Below are 19,061 nucleotides of genomic sequence, written 5' to 3' on the forward strand. Positions count from 1 at the left end.
GAGCACCTCTGGGATGTAGTAGAACGGGAGATTTGATGAATGTAGGTGTGAAAGTGCACCTGAAACACCTGCAGGAATTGTGTGACGCATATCATGATGTCAACATGGACCAGATATGTGTGTGTGTGTGTGTGTGTGAACAATACAACTCTAAACACCACATACTGAATACTGCTTGTTGACCAAATATACACAGAACACACCAAATAATACTGTGTATAATGAAAGAGCTATATGGAGTACTTTTATTAGAACTGAAAAAATTAGCCGAGATGCTAGCGGGACGGTGTTATTTTACTTCAGGCGAATATTACAGCCAGTTAAAGGGGGCCTTAGAGAAGCGCCTCTTAACGGCACACCTGACGCTCGCATCGAATAACTTACTTTTTTTTTTTTTTTTTTTTTTTTTTTAAGCACTTTATAGCGGTAATTTATTACATTATCAGAAAATATCCTGATATAAAGTGGTTTTGCATCAAATATTCACATTAAATTAAATAACACCAGAAGAAAGAAGATAGAGTTGTCTTTGTGCAGGAACGGCAGTATATTCATTTATTTAAAAAAAAAAAAAAGTATTGTTTAAAATTAGATATATGCATATATATATTAAAAAAAACAATTACGGTTATTAATTTTGCTAACGGAACAAAAAATATATATATTTAAAATAAATACACACAAAAAAATATTTTTACGAATGAGTGCCGCCCACTTTCTCTAGTTCAGCCCAGCTACTGGTCAATCTAGCTTCGAATGAACCTTTGCTCAGAAATCTCATTGGTCCGCTGAGTTGTCCGTCTTGATCTCCTGCGTTCTGATTGGATAATGGTAGAAAAAGGAAAGACGACTGTTTTTAGGAAAATCAATTTCCTGGTTTGTGTGTACGTGTGTGTGTCAATGCGTGTGTGTGGTGCTGCAAAGTGGATTATTAGAATGCTTTATAAATAAATATAAATATAAATATATTAGAGATCAGTCTGAGTCGCGGAATCTGCGGTAGTGTTGTTAAAGTGTGGCTGTTGGAGGTGTTTAGATGGGATTGGTGTGAGCAGCTAGCGGTGGTTACAGCCTGTCTGTGTTTAAGACGGAAATCTCATAAATATAGTTATTATTTTTTACTTTTTTTAGGTTTAAAGAGTTTATTTTATAATCATTGGTGGATATGACTGCGGAATTACTGTCTGATTTGGACAGTCGGTTTTTTGCGGATAATCTCCTGACAAGTGAAGACTGGGGTGAGTGACTGGATGATTTCATTTCTCCCTTTTATAATAAAGTCTAACTTCTAACATTATCCTCTGTTTTATTATTAAATACTGTGTTTTTGATCAACAGCAGCTGGGTGTTATTTAATGTCAGATAAACTGTATGTTTGGAGCTTCAACAACAACAAAACCAATAAACGAATAATAATAATAATAATAATAATAATAATAATAATTATGCACAAAATAAAACTAGCTATTAATATTCCACAGCATTGGAGAAGCCGTCACCTGATGATAAACATACGTAATATTGTGCTAAATGATTATATTGTAATAAGGTGAATCCTGTCACAGAGGTAAATAATAATAATAATAATAATAATAATAATAATAAACTGTACTATTGACACACTTCACTGAAATGATGCGTGACGTCATGACGCACCACAATAATGACACTGTAATAAACACTAGTGCTGCTCCACACTGTATTACTGACGAATAACGCAAAAGGAAAACAATCAGCTCGTGTAGTGTTTAGGTCAATCATAAACGATCACATCTCGTAAAACTTCTTATTAAAGAGCAGATGCTGCGTCTAAGGAGGCCTGATCTCCAGAGCTCAACCCCATTATAAACGCTTACGCCTTGGAAGAAATGCCAACCGGTTGGGATCAGTGCAGTACAGATACACTTCACGAAATCTACTCTGTTGTTGGTAGAACACTGGGACCGGATCTCTGAGGCGTGTTCTACTGGACTGTGATGGTTTCACCTCTGCTACGACTCGGTTCCTTGTTCGGTTCATTCGTATGAAGAGATTTTGTAATGACGTGAGGCACGGTGTAGTTTTAGATTTTTTTTTTTTTTAAATCGAAGGTAAACTTTAAAAATCTTTTGTAAGTTCTTCCAATTTTTGCTAGATTTTAACGCTGGCATGGCGTCACGGTACAAACAAAAACAGATAAAGATTGAATTGTTCTTGTTTGTTAATATTTTCCCACAGCAGCATTTGTAATTCGTGTGTTTTATTCCTCTTACACCACAGCCTTTTACAGACACTTACAGTTTTATGCATTTTCCAATCCTGATCTCCTCTGACTGGTACAAAGCGCTGACACTGGAGACTCCTTCCACCGTATCAACCATTACACACGTTTTTACACACGTGGAGCATCTGCCGTACGAGTCGCTGAGAACGAGCTGTTACTATAGAAACGATAACGTATCAGAACTGGCGCGTTGATACAAAACCTGTGATTTGCTGCGATTCAGTTCCTGTAGGAGATTTCAGGATCAAGGAAACACCGCGATATTCGGAGGAGCTCACGATTTTTCAAAGTTACCGCAGGTTTTCTGCAGATTCGGCCCGAGACGCGTCATGTGACGCACGTTCAGCTAAAGCCCTCTTCCATTCGCGTGCGTCGAACACGAGTACAGTGAAAAGGTCTCGTTTACCAACAAACATCACTGAGAAAGCGCGTGCAGAACAATTTTGTGCAAATGTAATTTTGCCAATTCGAGTAGCTTTAGAGAATGCAAGACGCAGCAAAATCAAGCATTTTTGGCTGCGACAATCACAAAAAATCCATTGAGATCCTGTATGGACCGGTTCTAGAAGAGTAATGGTGATAAACTTTGGCATTGAGTAAAAAAATAAACCGGTCACAAGCCATTGTATTGTAGAAGGAGGAAGTCGATGATAAACTGTCATTAACAATAAGACCGTGATACCATTATGTCTGTACTATTGTTTATTATGTATTACTTTCTTGTTTTTTTAAACTATAACTGAGATGAATGGTTATGTGACATAAAATCTCATGCTGGGAGAAAGTGTAACGTTGCACAAAAGCCTCTCTCTCTCTCTCTCTCTGTCTCAGATGCCTGTCTGTATCAGTGTGAGAGTATGGAGGAGGGTGAAGACAGACTGAAATATGACACACTGGTGAGTCCTTTCTCTTTCATTCTTTCATACACACACCTACGCCATATGGAGTGGATGTGCCGAGTGAGTGAGTGTGTATGTGTGAGAGAATGAGAGTGTGTGAGAGAGAGAGAGAGAGAGAACAGCTATCGTTACTGCTCCGTTATGTCCTGTCCGAGTCGAGGTGAAGTTCTGGAGCTCTGATATTAGTGAACCCTCGACTCTTCACTAGCGATCTGCGAGAGTGCGGTGGTTCGGTTGTCTCAGGATTAGCTGCAGCTGTTAGCTAGGAGAGCAGCCGGCGCTGAACTAGCCTAACGACTGCTGCTCTGATTTTAGGATTAGCTCTTCAACTTCAACTTTATTGTCCTCTCCGGGAAACTATTTCTGTAGAAAAATGCCATTCCGTTACCGCATGGATACAAACTTTTACCGTTAATAAAAACAAATACAAAGCCATAACAGTACGTACATTACACATATAACACTGCAGCATCCACAGCCACAAAGGAGTCTTTAACTCTTTTAGTCTTTCCTCTTGCGACTCTAAAGCGACGGCCCGAGGACGTAAATATCACATAGTGATGCTTAAAGACGTTTCTGCCATACGCTATCTACATCAAGTTATTCATACTTCCTGACAGACTGCTGGGAAAACTGCAGTGAGCTACTAAAACGTTATTTTATTTCAGTGTCTGCAGGAATAAGACCTTTTAAACGCTGAAAAGCAGGACAGATGTTTAAAAATCTGCAAAAGAAAACGTGTCGCGTCACAAAACATCTAATCAGCGGTTTTGTTTTTATAAAGAAGGCATCGAAGTGTTGTAGAAATATATCGCAATACCTGATATTTCAGAAAAGTGTATGTATAGCGACCTACATTTATCACGATATAACAATAACACGATAACAACCTGAATTAGCTCTAGAGTCAGTGACTAGATCGGCGCAGCAGTCGTGTTCATTGCATCTGGAAAGCTCTGGAAAGGCAGGAGCGGTTTTATTGGGTTTAGCTTGGTTGGAGTGTCTGGATTAGCTCTAGATTAATTACAGTGAGTTTGCTACTGTAACTTTACTGATATACAGTAGCTGGATTTGCTTTAAAACGTTTCTAGTCACTAGATTTGTGTCTAGATTAGCTCTAGATGAATTGCTGTCAGTTCTAGAGCCCTTGAAGTGGCTAGATTAGCTGTAGTTTGTTGCCTGGCGGTTGGATTAGCAGGAGATTAGCAATGATTGAACTAGCACTAGGACAGATGTGGTCATTGGATCAGGTCTAGAAACTTCCGAGTGAAGGTCGGTATATTTCTGGAATATTTTAAAGCTTTGGAATGACTGCAGCACAGTAACTGTATTAGTACTAGTGTATGAACAAGAGTGGATTAGCCGTAGACGTGAGCTGGTTCTAGAAAGAGTAGAAGGGTAGTTGCAGTGATTTTAGGATTAGCTGTAGACGTTCTGTGGTGGTATATTGTACTGTAGAGCATGTGAAGTGTGGGAGAATCACTGCAGTGTACTCGGAGTGGTTTGATTATCTGTAGACACAGTGCAGTGGTTTGATTAGCCGGAGTTGTTAGCTAGTTCTAGCGGAGTGCTAGTATTCGGATTAGCCCTAGAGGTTGGGAGTGGTACACTGGGCCGGTGTCACTGCACTGTACCTGTAGGGGTTAGAGTAGCTTCAGATGAGCAGTGGTGTTTAAACCAGTCCTAGCCCTACGCAGTGCTGCCCCACAGGTCTGGGGGTGGAGGAACGGGTGTGCTACAATGATGGTGTAGTTCCGAATTGGGTAATATTGGAAGGGGTGGGGGTGGTTCCCCTTCCATTGGCCCTGACCCTGAAATTCAGAGCTAGATACAACAGATTCTTGAAACAGGAGAAAGAATACTGAGAGGAAAGTGCAGGAAACAGTGCTCTGATAGTTGCAGGAGTTAAACTAGCTGTAGAACATCTGTAACGTGAGATTATCTCTAGACTCGCTGTAGCGGTTACACCATCTCTGAGTCCAACGAGCTCGTGAGCTGGACAGCTTGTGTGATGTGACTGTAACCCTCAGAGAATGAAACACACACCTTGTAGAGACCCAAACAGTTCATTTGAATCACAAATTCTGTTTTCTATACAGTAGGAACTGGGATGGGATTTGCAACACAAGCGCAAGACAGAAAGTGTTTAATGTCCGCTGGGAAACCCATACACTGAATTCTTTCTCCACAGCTTCACAATGACCTCGTGCTGACCCTTGACCCAGACAACCCCATGGCACCATGGAAACACCTGGAGAACAAACTGCTCGAAGGTAAACAATCTTTGCAGCAGGATGGGATTCTGACGACATTACTGAAATGCGGTTATGGCCACGGTTAGGAGATGATACACTTATTCCAGTGGTACCTACATGCAGTTTTGTCTCCAGTAACACAGTGTGGTTAATAACAGGATGTGATTATGATGTCAGTATCAGGGTGTGGTTATGCTGAATGGACATCGCAGGGCCGAGACGCGGTTATGGCAGTAGTAAAAGTATTTAATAAAGACAGTTTTGACAGCAGTTGTGGTGTAGTTCTGACGATGGTACTAAAACGGTAGTGAGACGGTAGTGAGATACGGTCACGACGACGGTACTGAGCTAGCATAACCGATAGGTTGATATGATGAGTGTATTAGTATCAGTGTTATTTGCTACAGGCTCTTTCTCTCTGTCTCTTTCTTCAGGTGACATGTCTGTTATGAAAGACGAGATGGCGATAGCACAGCCTCTGCCCGTGGACATGTGTGAGTGTGTGTGTGTGTGTGTGTGTGATGCCCAGGTGTGAGATGGGCTTCTGTTTGTTCTACTGTCTTTATTAATAAGAGGTGTGTGTTTTAGTGTTCCAAGTCAAGGCAGAGCCTCCATCTCCTTCGTCCTCTCCGACCTCAGACAGCTCTGTACTGTCCTTACCTGAAGCTCAGGTACACACATGTACACACACGCACACATAGACCCAGACCCCCTGCTGTTCTTACAGTTTGAGCATGTTCTACCTCATCTGTTTACACTTACAACACTTATAATCTACACACACACACACACACACACACACACACACATCAGCCACAGACCACACACAGGGCTTGTTTGCATTTACCCTTTCACTATTGACTCTGCAACTCAGTAAATGTTTTCCTTAACTTCCTCTGTCTTTCTGCTCGTTCTTTATCTTTTTATTTCCTTTATCTCACATCCTGAAGTTCTTTCTGTATCCGGGATCTTCTACCCCTTCACCCCCTCTTTTCTGAATCCATCTCTGTGTGTGTGTGTGTGTGTGTGTTTTATAAAGTCTATGTCGCATACAATATATTATGCAATGCATGAAGACTTAATATAACACAGTCCCGTCTGAGTGTATTGGAACAGCAAGGCTAATTCTGTTGATTTCGCTAAACATTGAATACGTTTGGGTTCGAAATCAGAAGACGAATATGAGACGATGGATCAGAATTTCAGCTTTCAGTTCCTTATATTTACAGCTAGACGTGTCAAAGAACTTGGAACGTGGCACCTTTTGTTTGAACACACCCATTTTATCAAGTGATCAAAAATATTGGAACATGTGACTGACAGGTGTTCCTTGTTCCCCAGGTGTGTCCTGTTAAATTGATTGTTTAAACAGTTAATAGCTCTGAATGTCTACTCATGGTTTTAGCCTTGAGTCTTACCTGTGAAGAATGCATTTGTTGTTAAAAAGGATAAACCAACAAGAAGAGCAGAGAGCTGTCTATGGGAGAAAAGCAAGTCATTTTGAAGCTGAGAAAAGAGGAAAAATCTATCAGAGGCACTACACAAACACTGGGCATAGCCAATACAACCATATATAATGTCCTGAAAAAGAAAGAAACCATTGGTATACTGGGAAACAGACACTGAACGGCAAAGGAAAACAACAACTGATGACAGAAACATTGTGAGAACTGTGAAGAAAAACCCAAAAACAACAGACAATGACATCACCAACAACCTCCACAGGGAAGGGTGAAGGTCTCACAATCCACCGTTTAAAGAAGACTTAGAGAGCAGAAATATAGAGGCCATACCACAAGATGCAAACCACTCATCAGCAGTAAGAATCAGAACGCCAGATTGGAATTCACAAAGAAATACAGAGATGATCCACAAAAGTTCTGGAACCAAGATGAACCTCTACCAAAGTGATGGAAAGACCAAAGTGAAAGAAAGGATCTGCTCATGATCCAGAACATACAAGCTCATCTGTGAAACATGGTGGAGGTAGTGTCACGGCTTGGGCTTGCATGGCTGCTTCTGGAACATTCTCACTAATCTTTATTGATGATGAACTCATGATGGTAGCAGCAGAATGAATTCAGAAGTTTACAGGAACATTCTGTCTGCAGATTTACAGAGAAATGCATCCGAATGAATCAGGAGGAACTTCATCATGCAGCAAGACAACGATCCAAAACACACTTCCACCTCGACACAGGACTTCATCAGGGGGAAAGTGGAAGGTTTTAGACTGGACAAGTCCATCACCAGACCTTCACCCAACTGATCAGCACCTCACCTCCTGAAGAGGAGACTGAAGAGAGAAACCCCCCGAAACAAACAACTACTGAAAGAAGCTGCAGGAAAATCCTGGAGAAGCTTCACAGAAGATCAAACCAACAGTTTGGTGTCAGTGAGGTGCAGGATTGATGCAGTTACTGCAAGCGAATATTAAGTGTTATTTACATTAAGACTTATCTGTTCCAGTACTTTTGCTCACCTAAAAATTCTGTGGTCTGATACAAAAGGTTGTGTGTTTGATGTTGTTTAACACATCTAGATGTAAACACCAGGAGATGAAGCTGAAATTCTGATCTACCGTCTCATCTCCATCTTCTGATCTCAAACCCAGATGTTTCAATGTATAACACAAACAAAAGAACTAGCCTTGCCGTTCCAATACTTTTGGAGGGGACTATGTTTAAATGAATAAATACAATCATTAAGAATTAATGTAAAACAAGTAACTGATAAGAACTGTTCAAATATGACAGTATTATTTAAGTAACATAATTCTTTTCTTTTCTAAATCTTTACGTAGTTATGCAGATTTTAATTTATGTATTTTATTTTTTGTCATCTGTTTGTTTTTTTTTTTTTTTTTTTTACAATTTGTAAGTTGTGGGTTTTTATTTTGGTAAATTCATTCTTTTTCTATTTAGATTTCAATTGACAAAAATGTTTTAACCATGAATTTATTCACTTGAATTACTTATTTCATTAATTTATTAATTGAATTCACATGGAAAGCAGTTTCAGTGATGCTTTTATTCCCAACCTTTAAACCAGTTTTATAATCCGAGTCCCTTACGTTGTGTTCGTGGTGCAACATCACCTCCCGATGACGAGAGATTCCTCCGTCTGTACCTGTACATTTATCAAGTCTCTCTCAGTTTCAGGTGAAAGGTGAGAACCCTCCCACGCCCCCCTACATGTATGGAGATGTTCTCTCACCCCCGGTGGGTGCCTTGGAGGTTACTGTGGCAACCACAGCCCCGCCCCCTCACCAAGCTCCACCCACACTTCCTGTTCCCACAGTAGCACAGACCACAGGTACACACACACACATTCTTAACGTCTGAGATACACTAAGATTATTGATTATACTACTGATTATTAATTGTGTGTGTGTGTGTGTGTGTGTGTGTGTGTGTGCAGTGAACGCTGGCTCCATTCTGAGCAGTAAGCCTGTGCTACAGCCGAGGCCGATGTGTGTGGCCGCTAAAACTCTGATCCTGCAGGGAACACAACCAGGTACAGACTCCTCCCCCTCTCTATGTACTGCGAGCCGATTGGCTGAAATCTGCCAGTTTCCTTCTTCACATCTAAGAGTGATTAGCTTACAGATCGGTTGGTGATTTTTGTTTACTGATTTCTGCGTGTGCTCTGCTGCAGTGGTTCTGTCCCCGTCGGTGTGTTTGGGCTCTGCTCCGGCCATCGTTAAAATGGAGCCCGTGTCTCCCAGCATGCACTGCACCAGCCCTACAGCCCCGCCTACCACCAAGCCCATCATCCCAGCATCTTCTCTGCCTGGCAGCAACTGCAGCGACATTGATGTGAGTGTGTGTGTGGACTTTATTTTTTGTTTTCGAACACTTACATGCTCTGTGTGCTTCAGTATTACACTTACCTCATGTATGTCTATATATTCTTCACCATGTTGTCCACTTCTGTATTCCCTACGCTTCAGTATTCCCAAAACGTCTGTATTCCCTACGCTTCAGTATTCCCAAAACGTCTGTATTCCCTACGCTTCAGTATTCCCAAAACGTCTGTATTCCCTACGCTTCAGTATTCCCAAAACGTCTGTATTCCCTACGCTTCAGTATTCCCAAAACGTCTGTATTCCCTACGCTTCAGTATTCCCAAAACGTCTGTATTCCCTACGCTTCAGTATTCCCAAAACGTCTGTATTCCCTACGCTTCAGTATTCCCAAAACGTCTGTATTCCCTACGCTTCAGTATTCCCAAAACGTCTGTATTCCCTACGCTTCAGTATTCCCAAAACGTCTGTATTCCCTACGCTTCAGTATTCCCAAAACGTCTGTATTCCCTACGCTTCAGTATTCCCAAAACGTCTGTATTCCCTACACTTCAGTATTCCCAAAACGTCTGTATTCCCTACACTTCAGTATTCCCAGTGCTTCAGTATGGATGGAGTAGCACATTGTTTTTGCTTTCATTGTTATTGTTATTTTTGTGGTGTTGATGGGGGTGATGATGGTGCTGGTGATGGTGGTGGTGATGGTGGTGTTGGTGATGATGATGGTTGTGATGATGATGGTGGTGGTGATGGTGGTGGTGATGATGGTAGTGATGGTGATGATGATGATGGTGGTGGTGATGATGGTAGTGATGGTGGTGATGATGATGATGGTGGTGGTGGTGATGATGGTAGTGGTGATGATGATGGTGGTGTTGGTGGTGATGGTGGTGGTGATGATGGTGGTGTTGATGGTGGTGCTGGTACTGAGATGTGTGGTTGGCTGACCGTGCTCCTCCTCTTCCTCAGATGAAGGTACTGAAGCGTCAGCAGAGGATGATAAAGAACCGCGAGTCTGCGTGTCAGAGCAGGAAGAAGAAGAAGGAGTACGTACAGAACCTGGAGGCTCAGCTGAGAGAGGCACAGCAGGAGAACGAACGTCTGCGCCGAGAGAACCACGCCCTGCGAATCAGACTCGCCAGCAAAGAGGTCAGACCGAGACTGTCTGAGTGTGTGTATGTGTGTATTCTACCCTGTAATCTGTGTAATCTACCACCGTCTTCTTTATAAACTTTATAATGTATTATTATAATGTTAGTGTATCTACAATTACGTGTGTGTGTGTGTGTGTGTGTGTGTGTAACAGGTTACTGAATCAGGCACTAATAAGCGAGCGGTGTGTGCGATGGTGCTGCTGCTCTTCATCACCTTCAGCTTCGCACCTGTCAGGTAAAACACAGTCGACACCTCGGCAATTAAACCGCCGGTTTCACAAACAACATGGCCGCCATAAAACAAAACGCCGTTCTTCTCCCTCAGCATCACGGACAGGAAGTTTCCGTCTGCGCTGGAGGATGGGGAGGAGCTTCATACGGGGAGACGCCTGCTGGTGTACGAGACCGCTCAGGAGCCGGGCCGGGTGGTGAGCGACAGAGCGGCGGAGGACAGGCTGGACAGTGAGGAGGACACGGGAGAGGACAGGTGGAGGAGAGGAGCGGTGGAGAGGGATAACGCCGATTCCTTTCACTTCAGGTTATTATAAATCTCATTATCAATAATAATAACAAACATAATAATAATTATTTATCTTGTTATTGTACGTTCTCCATTTCTCTGTGCAGGAACGTGAGCAGTGTGTTCAGCGAGGTGAAGGATCTCGTCTTACAGGACATCGACCAGCTCTTCTCCTCCTCCGACTGCAGACAGTTCAATCGCTCCGAGTCACTCAGGTTGGCATGGCATTCTGGGGTCAAGACCCCTAACCTTCTCATGTGTGTTGTAATCTGCAGGAGTTTGTTTATTTGTGTGTGTGTGTGTGTGTGTGTGTGTGTCTCAGGGTGGCTGATGAGCTGCGTGGTTGGGTTCGTCGCCATCAGATCAACAGGAAGAAGACAAACCGCAAACCCAAGATCGCACAGAAGGCAAAAATAGCACAGGTCTGAACACACACACACACACACACTTAAGACCACTCACTGTGTTAAGACAGTGAGTGTTAATGATCTAGAATTCCTCAAAATGCCCCTAAAACCTCAAACCCATCCACAGAAATGGTTCCTCTATTTGAAGTGTATTTCAGTTGTTCCTGAAATGGTGGAACCACATGAAACTGTGTCTAAACTGCTGCTGAGAAAGGTTTCTCTAGTGGAAACATGTTCCTGAAATGGTTCCTCTGGTGATCAGATACCTTAGACCCGTGTTCACCAACCCTCTTACTTGAGATCTACCTCCTGCAGGTTACATCTCCAACCAAAATCCAACACACCTGCTTTACCAGACCAAGAACTTCTTAAGGCAATGATTAGATGAGTGGCCATGATTGTGGTTGGAGCTAAAGTTTTCAGGAAGGTAGATCTCCAGGAACAGGGTTGGTGATCAATGCCTTAGACCATTACTGAAATGGTTCTTCTGGTAAAAAAAAAATGTTCCTGAAATGGATCCTCTAGTAAAAGAGTACCTAAAACTGATATTGGTTATTTTGGTTAAAAAGAAAAGTGCCTAAAATATACCTAAAGTGTTTCTAAAATCATCATTCCAACACCTTTCCAACAGCTAGCATGTTCCTGAAAATGTTCCTCTGGTGGAATAGTAGCTAGCATGTTCCTGAAATGGCTTCTCTGGTGGTACCAAAAATGTTCTTGAAAAAGTTCCTGTAGTGGAAACATACCTCAAATGTTCCTCTGGTGGAAACACGACTAAAACTTTGCTGAAACAGTTCCCTACTTGGAATGTTCCTGAAGTGTTTCCTGTGGTGGAGCTGTGTATGAGAGCTGTGTGGTTGGTGTGTGGTTGGTGTGTGGTTGGTGTGTGGTTGGTGTGTGAAAGTGACCATGTAACACGTTTGTCTCCTCCAGCAGAAAGCTCAACACAGGAAGACAAACTTCTCACGCTACCTCCCCATCGAAACTCACCGCTCCATCGAGAGGTGGGAGAGCTATATTACCCAGCATGCATTTCAGATTAGTGTGAGTTAAAGGACATTGTTATATCGTATTGTGTGTGTGTGTACAGTCAGCTGCAGCTCTTACCCGGCCCTGAGGTGAGCTACAGCGACTTCCTGGATGCCATAGATCGGCGTGAAGACACGTTTTATGTCGTCTCCTTCAGACGGGTGAGACAGAGGATGTTCACATGCTAATTAGCGATTAATTAACATATGCAGGATTAATTAAAATCTCTCTCTCTCTCTCTCTCTCAGGATCATCTGCTCCTTCCTGCGATCAGTCACAACAAAACCACACGACCCAAAATGTCCCTCGTCATGCCTGCCATGGCCATCAACGGTAACATGCCTCAAAGAAAAATCCGGTTTAGTTATAAACCACTTTAATTGCAGCAGGGTTAATGTGTGTGTGTGTGTGTGTGTGTGTGTGCGCGTGTGTGTTCAGAGTCGGTGTATAAATCCTCTCAGGGTGGATACGAGCTGATGATGCAGGTGGACTGTGAAGTCATGGACACCAGAATAATCCCAATCAAATCCTCCGTGGTCCCGCCCTCTCTCAGAAACAAGCCCCCAAACCCGCCTTCGCACCCCCATCACCACGGCAACCACACCCGGCCACCGCACGGGAGTGGGGCTTCGGCAAGCAGGCAGCCCCTCCCTGTCAGGAGGAGGGGGGCGGAGTTTCTGATCACACAGTCGGGATCGTAATGAAACAGAAAAAAGGGGAAATGTTCACACACACACACACACACACACACACACACACACACACACACAATGTAGAGATTATTAAATCCCAGAATTCATCACCCAAATCCCGCATTTCCAGTTAAAATGTAACCCTGTGATTGTCTGAATCTCGTGGAGCTGGAGATAAAGAAACGTAAAGATGTTGTACAAGCTCTAAAGTTACGTTTGTTTCTATGGTAACACAGACGGTATAGTTTTTGCAAGATTTGTCCACAGGGTTCTGCTGTAGCAATAACTGATTTCCACTGGGTGATTATTTAAAGTCTCCCCAAACTCCCAGATTCCGCAGTACAGGTCCCCAAAACTTCTAGAATTCCATCATAGGGCTCACCACAATCCCACAATCCCCCTGTACAGCGTTGGGAGTTTTGTGAAGCAGACTGGGGCATTTTTGGAGTTTGATAAGCTGTACAGGTCTCTGAACTCCCAGAATTCCCATGTATGGGTAGCTTAAATCAGAATTCTGATATACTGTAATTATGCTGTATGGGTCAACATGTTCCCAGAATTCCCCTGTACATGTAACCAAAGCCCTGTTCTCAGTATGGGTCAGTAAACTCTCAAAATTCCTTTATATGGGCCTCCAAATTCCCAGAATTCCCATGAGAGACGAAAGGTTAGAGTGTTCTGTATATTTGTGTCTTTATTTTTTTACTTGCTACCTGATGCCAGTCATCGCTGTTGTTTTTGTTGTTTATTGTTTTAATTATGTACGTGTTTCTGATTTGAGACTCATACTGTGCTTTTATTTAAACGAGAAGCTTGTGATGGATAAAAATATCAGTTACTGTCAGGAACGAAACCCGGAAGTTCAGAATCGTATCCCAAATACTCGAGTGTGTTTGTTAGAATCCATTCTGATGTCACAAAGTCACGATGCTTTAAATGCTGAGAATAACACCGTGATAAGCACCCAGATGTAAAATAACCACTATTACAACCGATTCTGCGAGCGCTAGAATTTGTGGGCGGAGCCTGAATCCTAAACCGAGCACACAGGATGTGACCGTTTTTATAAATTCTGACCCGGACAGCGCCTCGTGGTGGGAAAGCTAAAAGCTGCAACTGTTGTAGAGACGCACTGACGCAATGTCTGCAATTGTAATATAGTGTATATTTAAAATCCGTTTTTATTCGATGATTGTAGCGGCGTAAAACTTCGAGACTTTATTACTCTGTTCACGTCTAAAGGGAGCTTTATACACGTTTGTATGTTTGATATTTAGACGCAGCCACTGTAGATTACAGTTACGACATCATCGCTTGTAAAGAACTGTAGATTGTGATCATGTGCACTTCTTCACTCGTACTTTTTGTCACGTTTGCTTTCTAAAAATATATTGGGGGGTGGGGGGGGGGGGTTGGTGTTCCGGGGTCTTTTTGTTTTGTTTTTTTTACCGAATTATTTCCTTCATCCAACCCGTACCACCTCATTAAAATACCTTCAGAAAAAGTACTTTGTGGTTCTCATGAGATATCGGTACAGAAGGAGCCCTGAAGCAGAAACAGACGTTGTGACGACATTTATCCTATATCAGATTGCCCAGCGCTTATATATATATATATATATATATATATATATATATATATATATATATATATATATATATATATATATATATATATATATATATGGAGAGAGAGAGAGAAAGGTATGTGCTGAATTACAACCTGTCATGCCTCTATATATTGTATGTAGTGTGTGTGTATACATGTTCCTATAGTTACTCATTATAAAACATTCCTTTTAGCGTCATCATCACACACACACAAACACATGGCTTTATATGATTGCTGTTGTAAATATGTTTGTGCTTCATTTTTTTAAAATAATTTATCTGATGTGCTCTTTTTTTTTTTTGGTTTGTTTGTTTGTTTATTTTAGACCGATAAGAACCTGATAAATAAATATATATTTGAAAATCATTTTAAATGAGGAAAGTGTCTGTGTGAGCTGAGTGTGTTCTCTGCGTGCGGCGGCGTTAATCTGAATAAATTTGCATTTATTCAAGCGTTTGAGTTTCTTCGAACGTCTCGTCACAGGAGAGGACCGAAACCGACAGAGGAGACGGAGTGTATGAGGAAATACGTGAGTAATGAACGGCATGTGTGTGTGTGTGTGTGTGTGTGTGTGTGTGTGTTACAGTATAACAGCTGCATGATCACCACAGTTACTGTCACCACTCTGAAGTTGATTAATTTCCCTATAACAGTGATGTACTTTTTATCCATTTATGTTCCGGTTAATGTTGTGAAACGTCATCATGTTAGATACAAGTAATAGTCAAACTGCTTATCATGTTAAATGTAACTATAAATGGATTTTTTAAAAAAAAGTATGATTAGCACTTTTGATCATCAGTGTGGCTACCTAAAGAAATTATGTGTGTATAGAATAGCATGAACCACTAGAGGACGCTGCAGCTTACAGAATGATGCTGGAACACACACACACACACACACACACACACACACACACACACACACACACACACACACACACACAGCCTTCACACACTTTTAACCTTTTCAGAAAAAGCTCGTTTGCCTCGCACCGTTGTGGGTTTGAGTCCTGCCTCCACCCTGTGTGTGTTCTCCCCATGTTTCGGGTGTTTCCTCCGGATATTCCAGTTTCGTCCTCCAGTCCAAAGTCATGCGTTGTAGGCTGATCAGCATTTCCAGATTACCTGTAGTGTCCTGCGATGGTTGGCACGCCATCCAGGGTGTCCCCCGCCTTGTGCCCCGAGTTCCCCGGGCCAGACTCCAGACCCCGTGACCCTGTGTAGGATAAGCGCTGCACAAAATGGAGGGATGTTACAGTTAATGCTGTGAGAGGTCAACGCTATTTCCTATTCACACTTGCGTTGTTTGCTATAACGTAAGTGAGAACAGGAGCTAACTGGTTACCACATTAAATGTAACTGTAATGTACAACCCCAATTCCAAAAAAGTTGGGACGCTGTGTAAAATAAAAACAATGCAAAGATTTGCGTATCTCATAAACCCGTATGTTATTCACAATAGAACATAGAAAACATTTGTTTAAACTGATGATATGTACCGTTTTACGTGTGTGTGCGCGGGGGTCATTTTGAATTCGGTGGCCGCGATGTGTCTCAAAATAGTTGGGACAGGGACAACATAAGGCTGGAAAATTAAAGGTTACTAAAAAGAAACAGCTGGAGGAACATTTTATTTAACTAATTAAGTTAATTGGCAGCAGGTCAGTAAGATGATTGGGGATAAAAGAGGATCTTAGAAATGCAGAGTCTCTCAGAAGTAAAGATGGGATGGAATCTGGATGGAAGCGATTATTGACCAAGGCGAACAGTAACTGGTAAGTGTTTCTTTCTGGATTTTTTAGTTGAAACTAGTTTTAGCACCGATTGTCAGATAGAAGCTGTAACTGTGCTTCCTTGTTGCTATGAGCTGTACTCTTGTTGCTAGATTAAAAAAAATTCCGGTACTCAGTTTCGGTTTCGGTCGGGAGTCGCTCGTTCACGCGACTACTCTTTGTTTTGCTAATTAAAGAGGCCTGCTCAGCTGAAACACATCGGTATTTATTAATTAAGAAACGCTGAGGCGGAAGCGTCAGCCCTTGTCATGTAAAGACCAAGCTCGTGTAAAGACCTGCGAGTCTACCTGCGCGAGTCCACCGAGCAAGGACACCGACAAGACACCACACGTGCTGCTAAGTATACTTTTCTCCCTTTATTCCTCTTGCTGTTACCTGTTTTCACAAACTAACATGTGTCATCAGTTCATCCCTGTTATTTGCCACAGGCGCAGACCGTGGCATTCTCCCAGAAACGTACGCAACTTGGACAACCTACGCTCTCTGAATGCGGCCTCTGCAGGTTCCATCTCATTCTCAGTCGGCCTTTGGAACTGCCAATCTGCTGTCAACAAGGCAGATTTCATCTCTGCATTCGCAACCCTCTCCAATCTCAGCGTGCTGGCTCTGACTGAGACCTGGATCCATGCTGAAAACACTGCCACACCCGCTGACCTGGCCTCCGACTTCAACTTTTCCCATACCTCACGCCCCAACAGATGAGGGGGTGGTACAGGTTTGCTTCTCTCCAAAACATGGAAATTTACCTGTCTTTCTCCCTCTTGCTCATACATGTCCTTTTAATTTCATGCTGTTACAGTCACTGACCCTGCCAAAATGCACTTTCTTGTTGTTTACCGTCTTCCAGGTCAACTGGGGAAGTTCATCGATGAATTTGACACACTACTGTCCACCATCCCAGATGATGGAACTCCTCTTCTGGTCCTTGGTGATTTCAACATTCATCTAGACAGGCCACATGCAGCTGACTTTCTTGCTCTCCTTCCCACATTCTACCTCAAGCAGTTCACCACACCAGCAACCCACAAAGCCGGTAAACAGCTTGACCTCATCCTCACACGTAATTGCACCACACATAATCTTCTCATTACTCCTCTCCACACCTCTGACCATTTCTTTATCCAGTTCTCTATTTCTCTCCCCTCACCACCATCAGTGTCTCCTCCCTCCATCTCTTTTCGTAGCAATCTTCGCTCCCTTTCCCCCTCACATTTCTCCTACGTTGTCACAACCTTACTTCCCTCCGACAGCCTCCTTTCCTCACTTGACTTAAACACTGCAACTGACATGCTATGTTCCACCCTAACATCTTCTCTTGACAGCATATGCCCCCTAACCTCCAGACCTGCTCGCACATCGCCCTCTAGCCCTTGGCTCTCAGAAGCTCTGCGTAACAACCGGGCCAAACTAAGAGCATCTGAAAGGAAATGGCGCAAATCAAACAACCCAATTGACCTAACCAATTACCAGACACTTCTCTTTTTCCAATAGCATCTCCATTGTTAAAGCCACATTCTACCAAGAGAAGATTGGTAGTTCTCCCAACACCTGCATTCTTTTCAAAACATTTTCCTCTCTACTCTGTCCCCCTCCTCCCCCTTCCCCTACTTCTCTCACTGCAGATGACTTTGCGACTTTCTTTACCAACAAGTTTACATCAATCAGAAACCTGTTCTCAGCCCCAGACATGCATAGACTGACTCCTCCTCCGTGTAACTCCCAACTGACTTCCTTCTTTCCCCTCTCAGAGACTGATGTCTCTAAACTCCTCCTCTCTAGCCATCCCACAACCTGTCCTCTTGACCCTATCCCTTCTCACCTTCTTCAGTCCATCTCTCCCACACTATTACCTGCACTCACACACATCTTTAACACATCGCTCTCCACTGGCACATACCCTACCTCATTTAAGCAAGCCCGGGTTACCCCACTGCTTAAAAAACCATCACTCAACCCTGCTATAGTTGACAACTACAGACCTGTTTCCCTACTCCCTTTTCTTTCAAAAACTCTTGAAAGAGCCGTTTTTAATCAACTCTCAAATTTTCTCACACAGAACAACCTCCTGGACACCAAGCAGTCTGGCTTCAAGAGCAACCACTCCACAGAGACTGCTCTGCTTTCCGTCACTGAAGCCTTACGACTAGCAAGAGCAACCTCTAGATCATCTGTCCTCATCCTACTTGACCTCTCTGCTGCTTTCGACACTGTGAACCATCAGATCCTCCTGTCAACTCTCTCCAGCCTGGGCATCACTGGAACGGTTCTGCGCTGGGTGGAATCCTATCTCTCAGACAGATCCTTCAAGGTATCATGGAGGGGAGGTATTTCTGAAACTCAGCAACTCACAACTGGCGTTCCACAGGGGTCAGTTCTGGGTCCACTCCTCTTTTCTATCTACACTACATCTCTAGGGCAGGTGATTGAGTCTCATGGCTTCTCATATCATTGCTATGCTGATGACACCCAGCTCCATTTGTCCTTCCAGCCTGACGATCCATCCGTCTCTGCACGCATCTCTGCTTGCCTGTCGGACATCTCGGTCTGGATAAAGGAAAACCATCTTAAGCTCAACCTGGCAAAATCTGAGCTCCTCGTGATCCCAGCCTGTCCCTCAATCAACCACAACCT

General features: G+C 42.9%; 1 protein-coding gene across 2 annotated transcripts; it reads left to right on the forward strand.

Annotated features, from left to right (window-relative positions):
- Positions 1-892: 892 nt before the first annotated feature.
- atf6b (activating transcription factor 6 beta) lies at positions 893-14,646 on the forward strand. Of its 2 annotated transcripts, none has more exons than XM_053642053.1 (17): positions 893-1,238; positions 3,095-3,159; positions 5,354-5,435; positions 5,852-5,911; positions 6,006-6,088; positions 8,573-8,732; positions 8,838-8,933; positions 9,075-9,235; positions 10,192-10,371; positions 10,529-10,611; positions 10,702-10,914; positions 11,004-11,111; positions 11,219-11,318; positions 12,237-12,307; positions 12,394-12,493; positions 12,581-12,665; positions 12,771-14,646. In XM_053642053.1, exons 1-17 carry the CDS (start codon positions 1,166-1,168, stop codon positions 13,031-13,033), a joined length of 1,983 nt encoding a protein of 660 aa, XP_053498028.1. In that variant the 5' UTR covers positions 893-1,165; the 3' UTR covers positions 13,034-14,646. The 2 variants fall into 2 exon arrangements, with proteins under 2 accessions (XP_053498028.1, XP_053498029.1); XM_053642054.1 differs by having other exon boundaries at positions 12,240-12,307.
- The last annotated feature ends 4,415 nt before the right edge of the window (positions 14,647-19,061 follow it).

This window comes from Ictalurus furcatus, chromosome 14 (assembly GCF_023375685.1).
Source record: "Ictalurus furcatus strain D&B chromosome 14, Billie_1.0, whole genome shotgun sequence".
Classification (NCBI taxonomy): Eukaryota; Metazoa; Chordata; class Actinopteri; order Siluriformes; family Ictaluridae; genus Ictalurus; species Ictalurus furcatus.

Bases quoted from the DNA above. Each gene is read 5' to 3' on its own strand.
- atf6b (XM_053642053.1), top strand. From the start codon at position 1,166: ATGACTGCGGAATTACTGTCTGATTTGGACAGTCGGTTTTTTGCGGAT. The intron at 11,112-11,218 runs GTTGGCATGGCA...TGTGTGTCTCAG, and splicing joins AATCGCTCCGAGTCACTCAG to GGTGGCTGATGAGCTGCGTG. The intron at 12,308-12,393 runs GTGGGAGAGCTA...GTGTGTGTACAG, and splicing joins ACTCACCGCTCCATCGAGAG to TCAGCTGCAGCTCTTACCCG.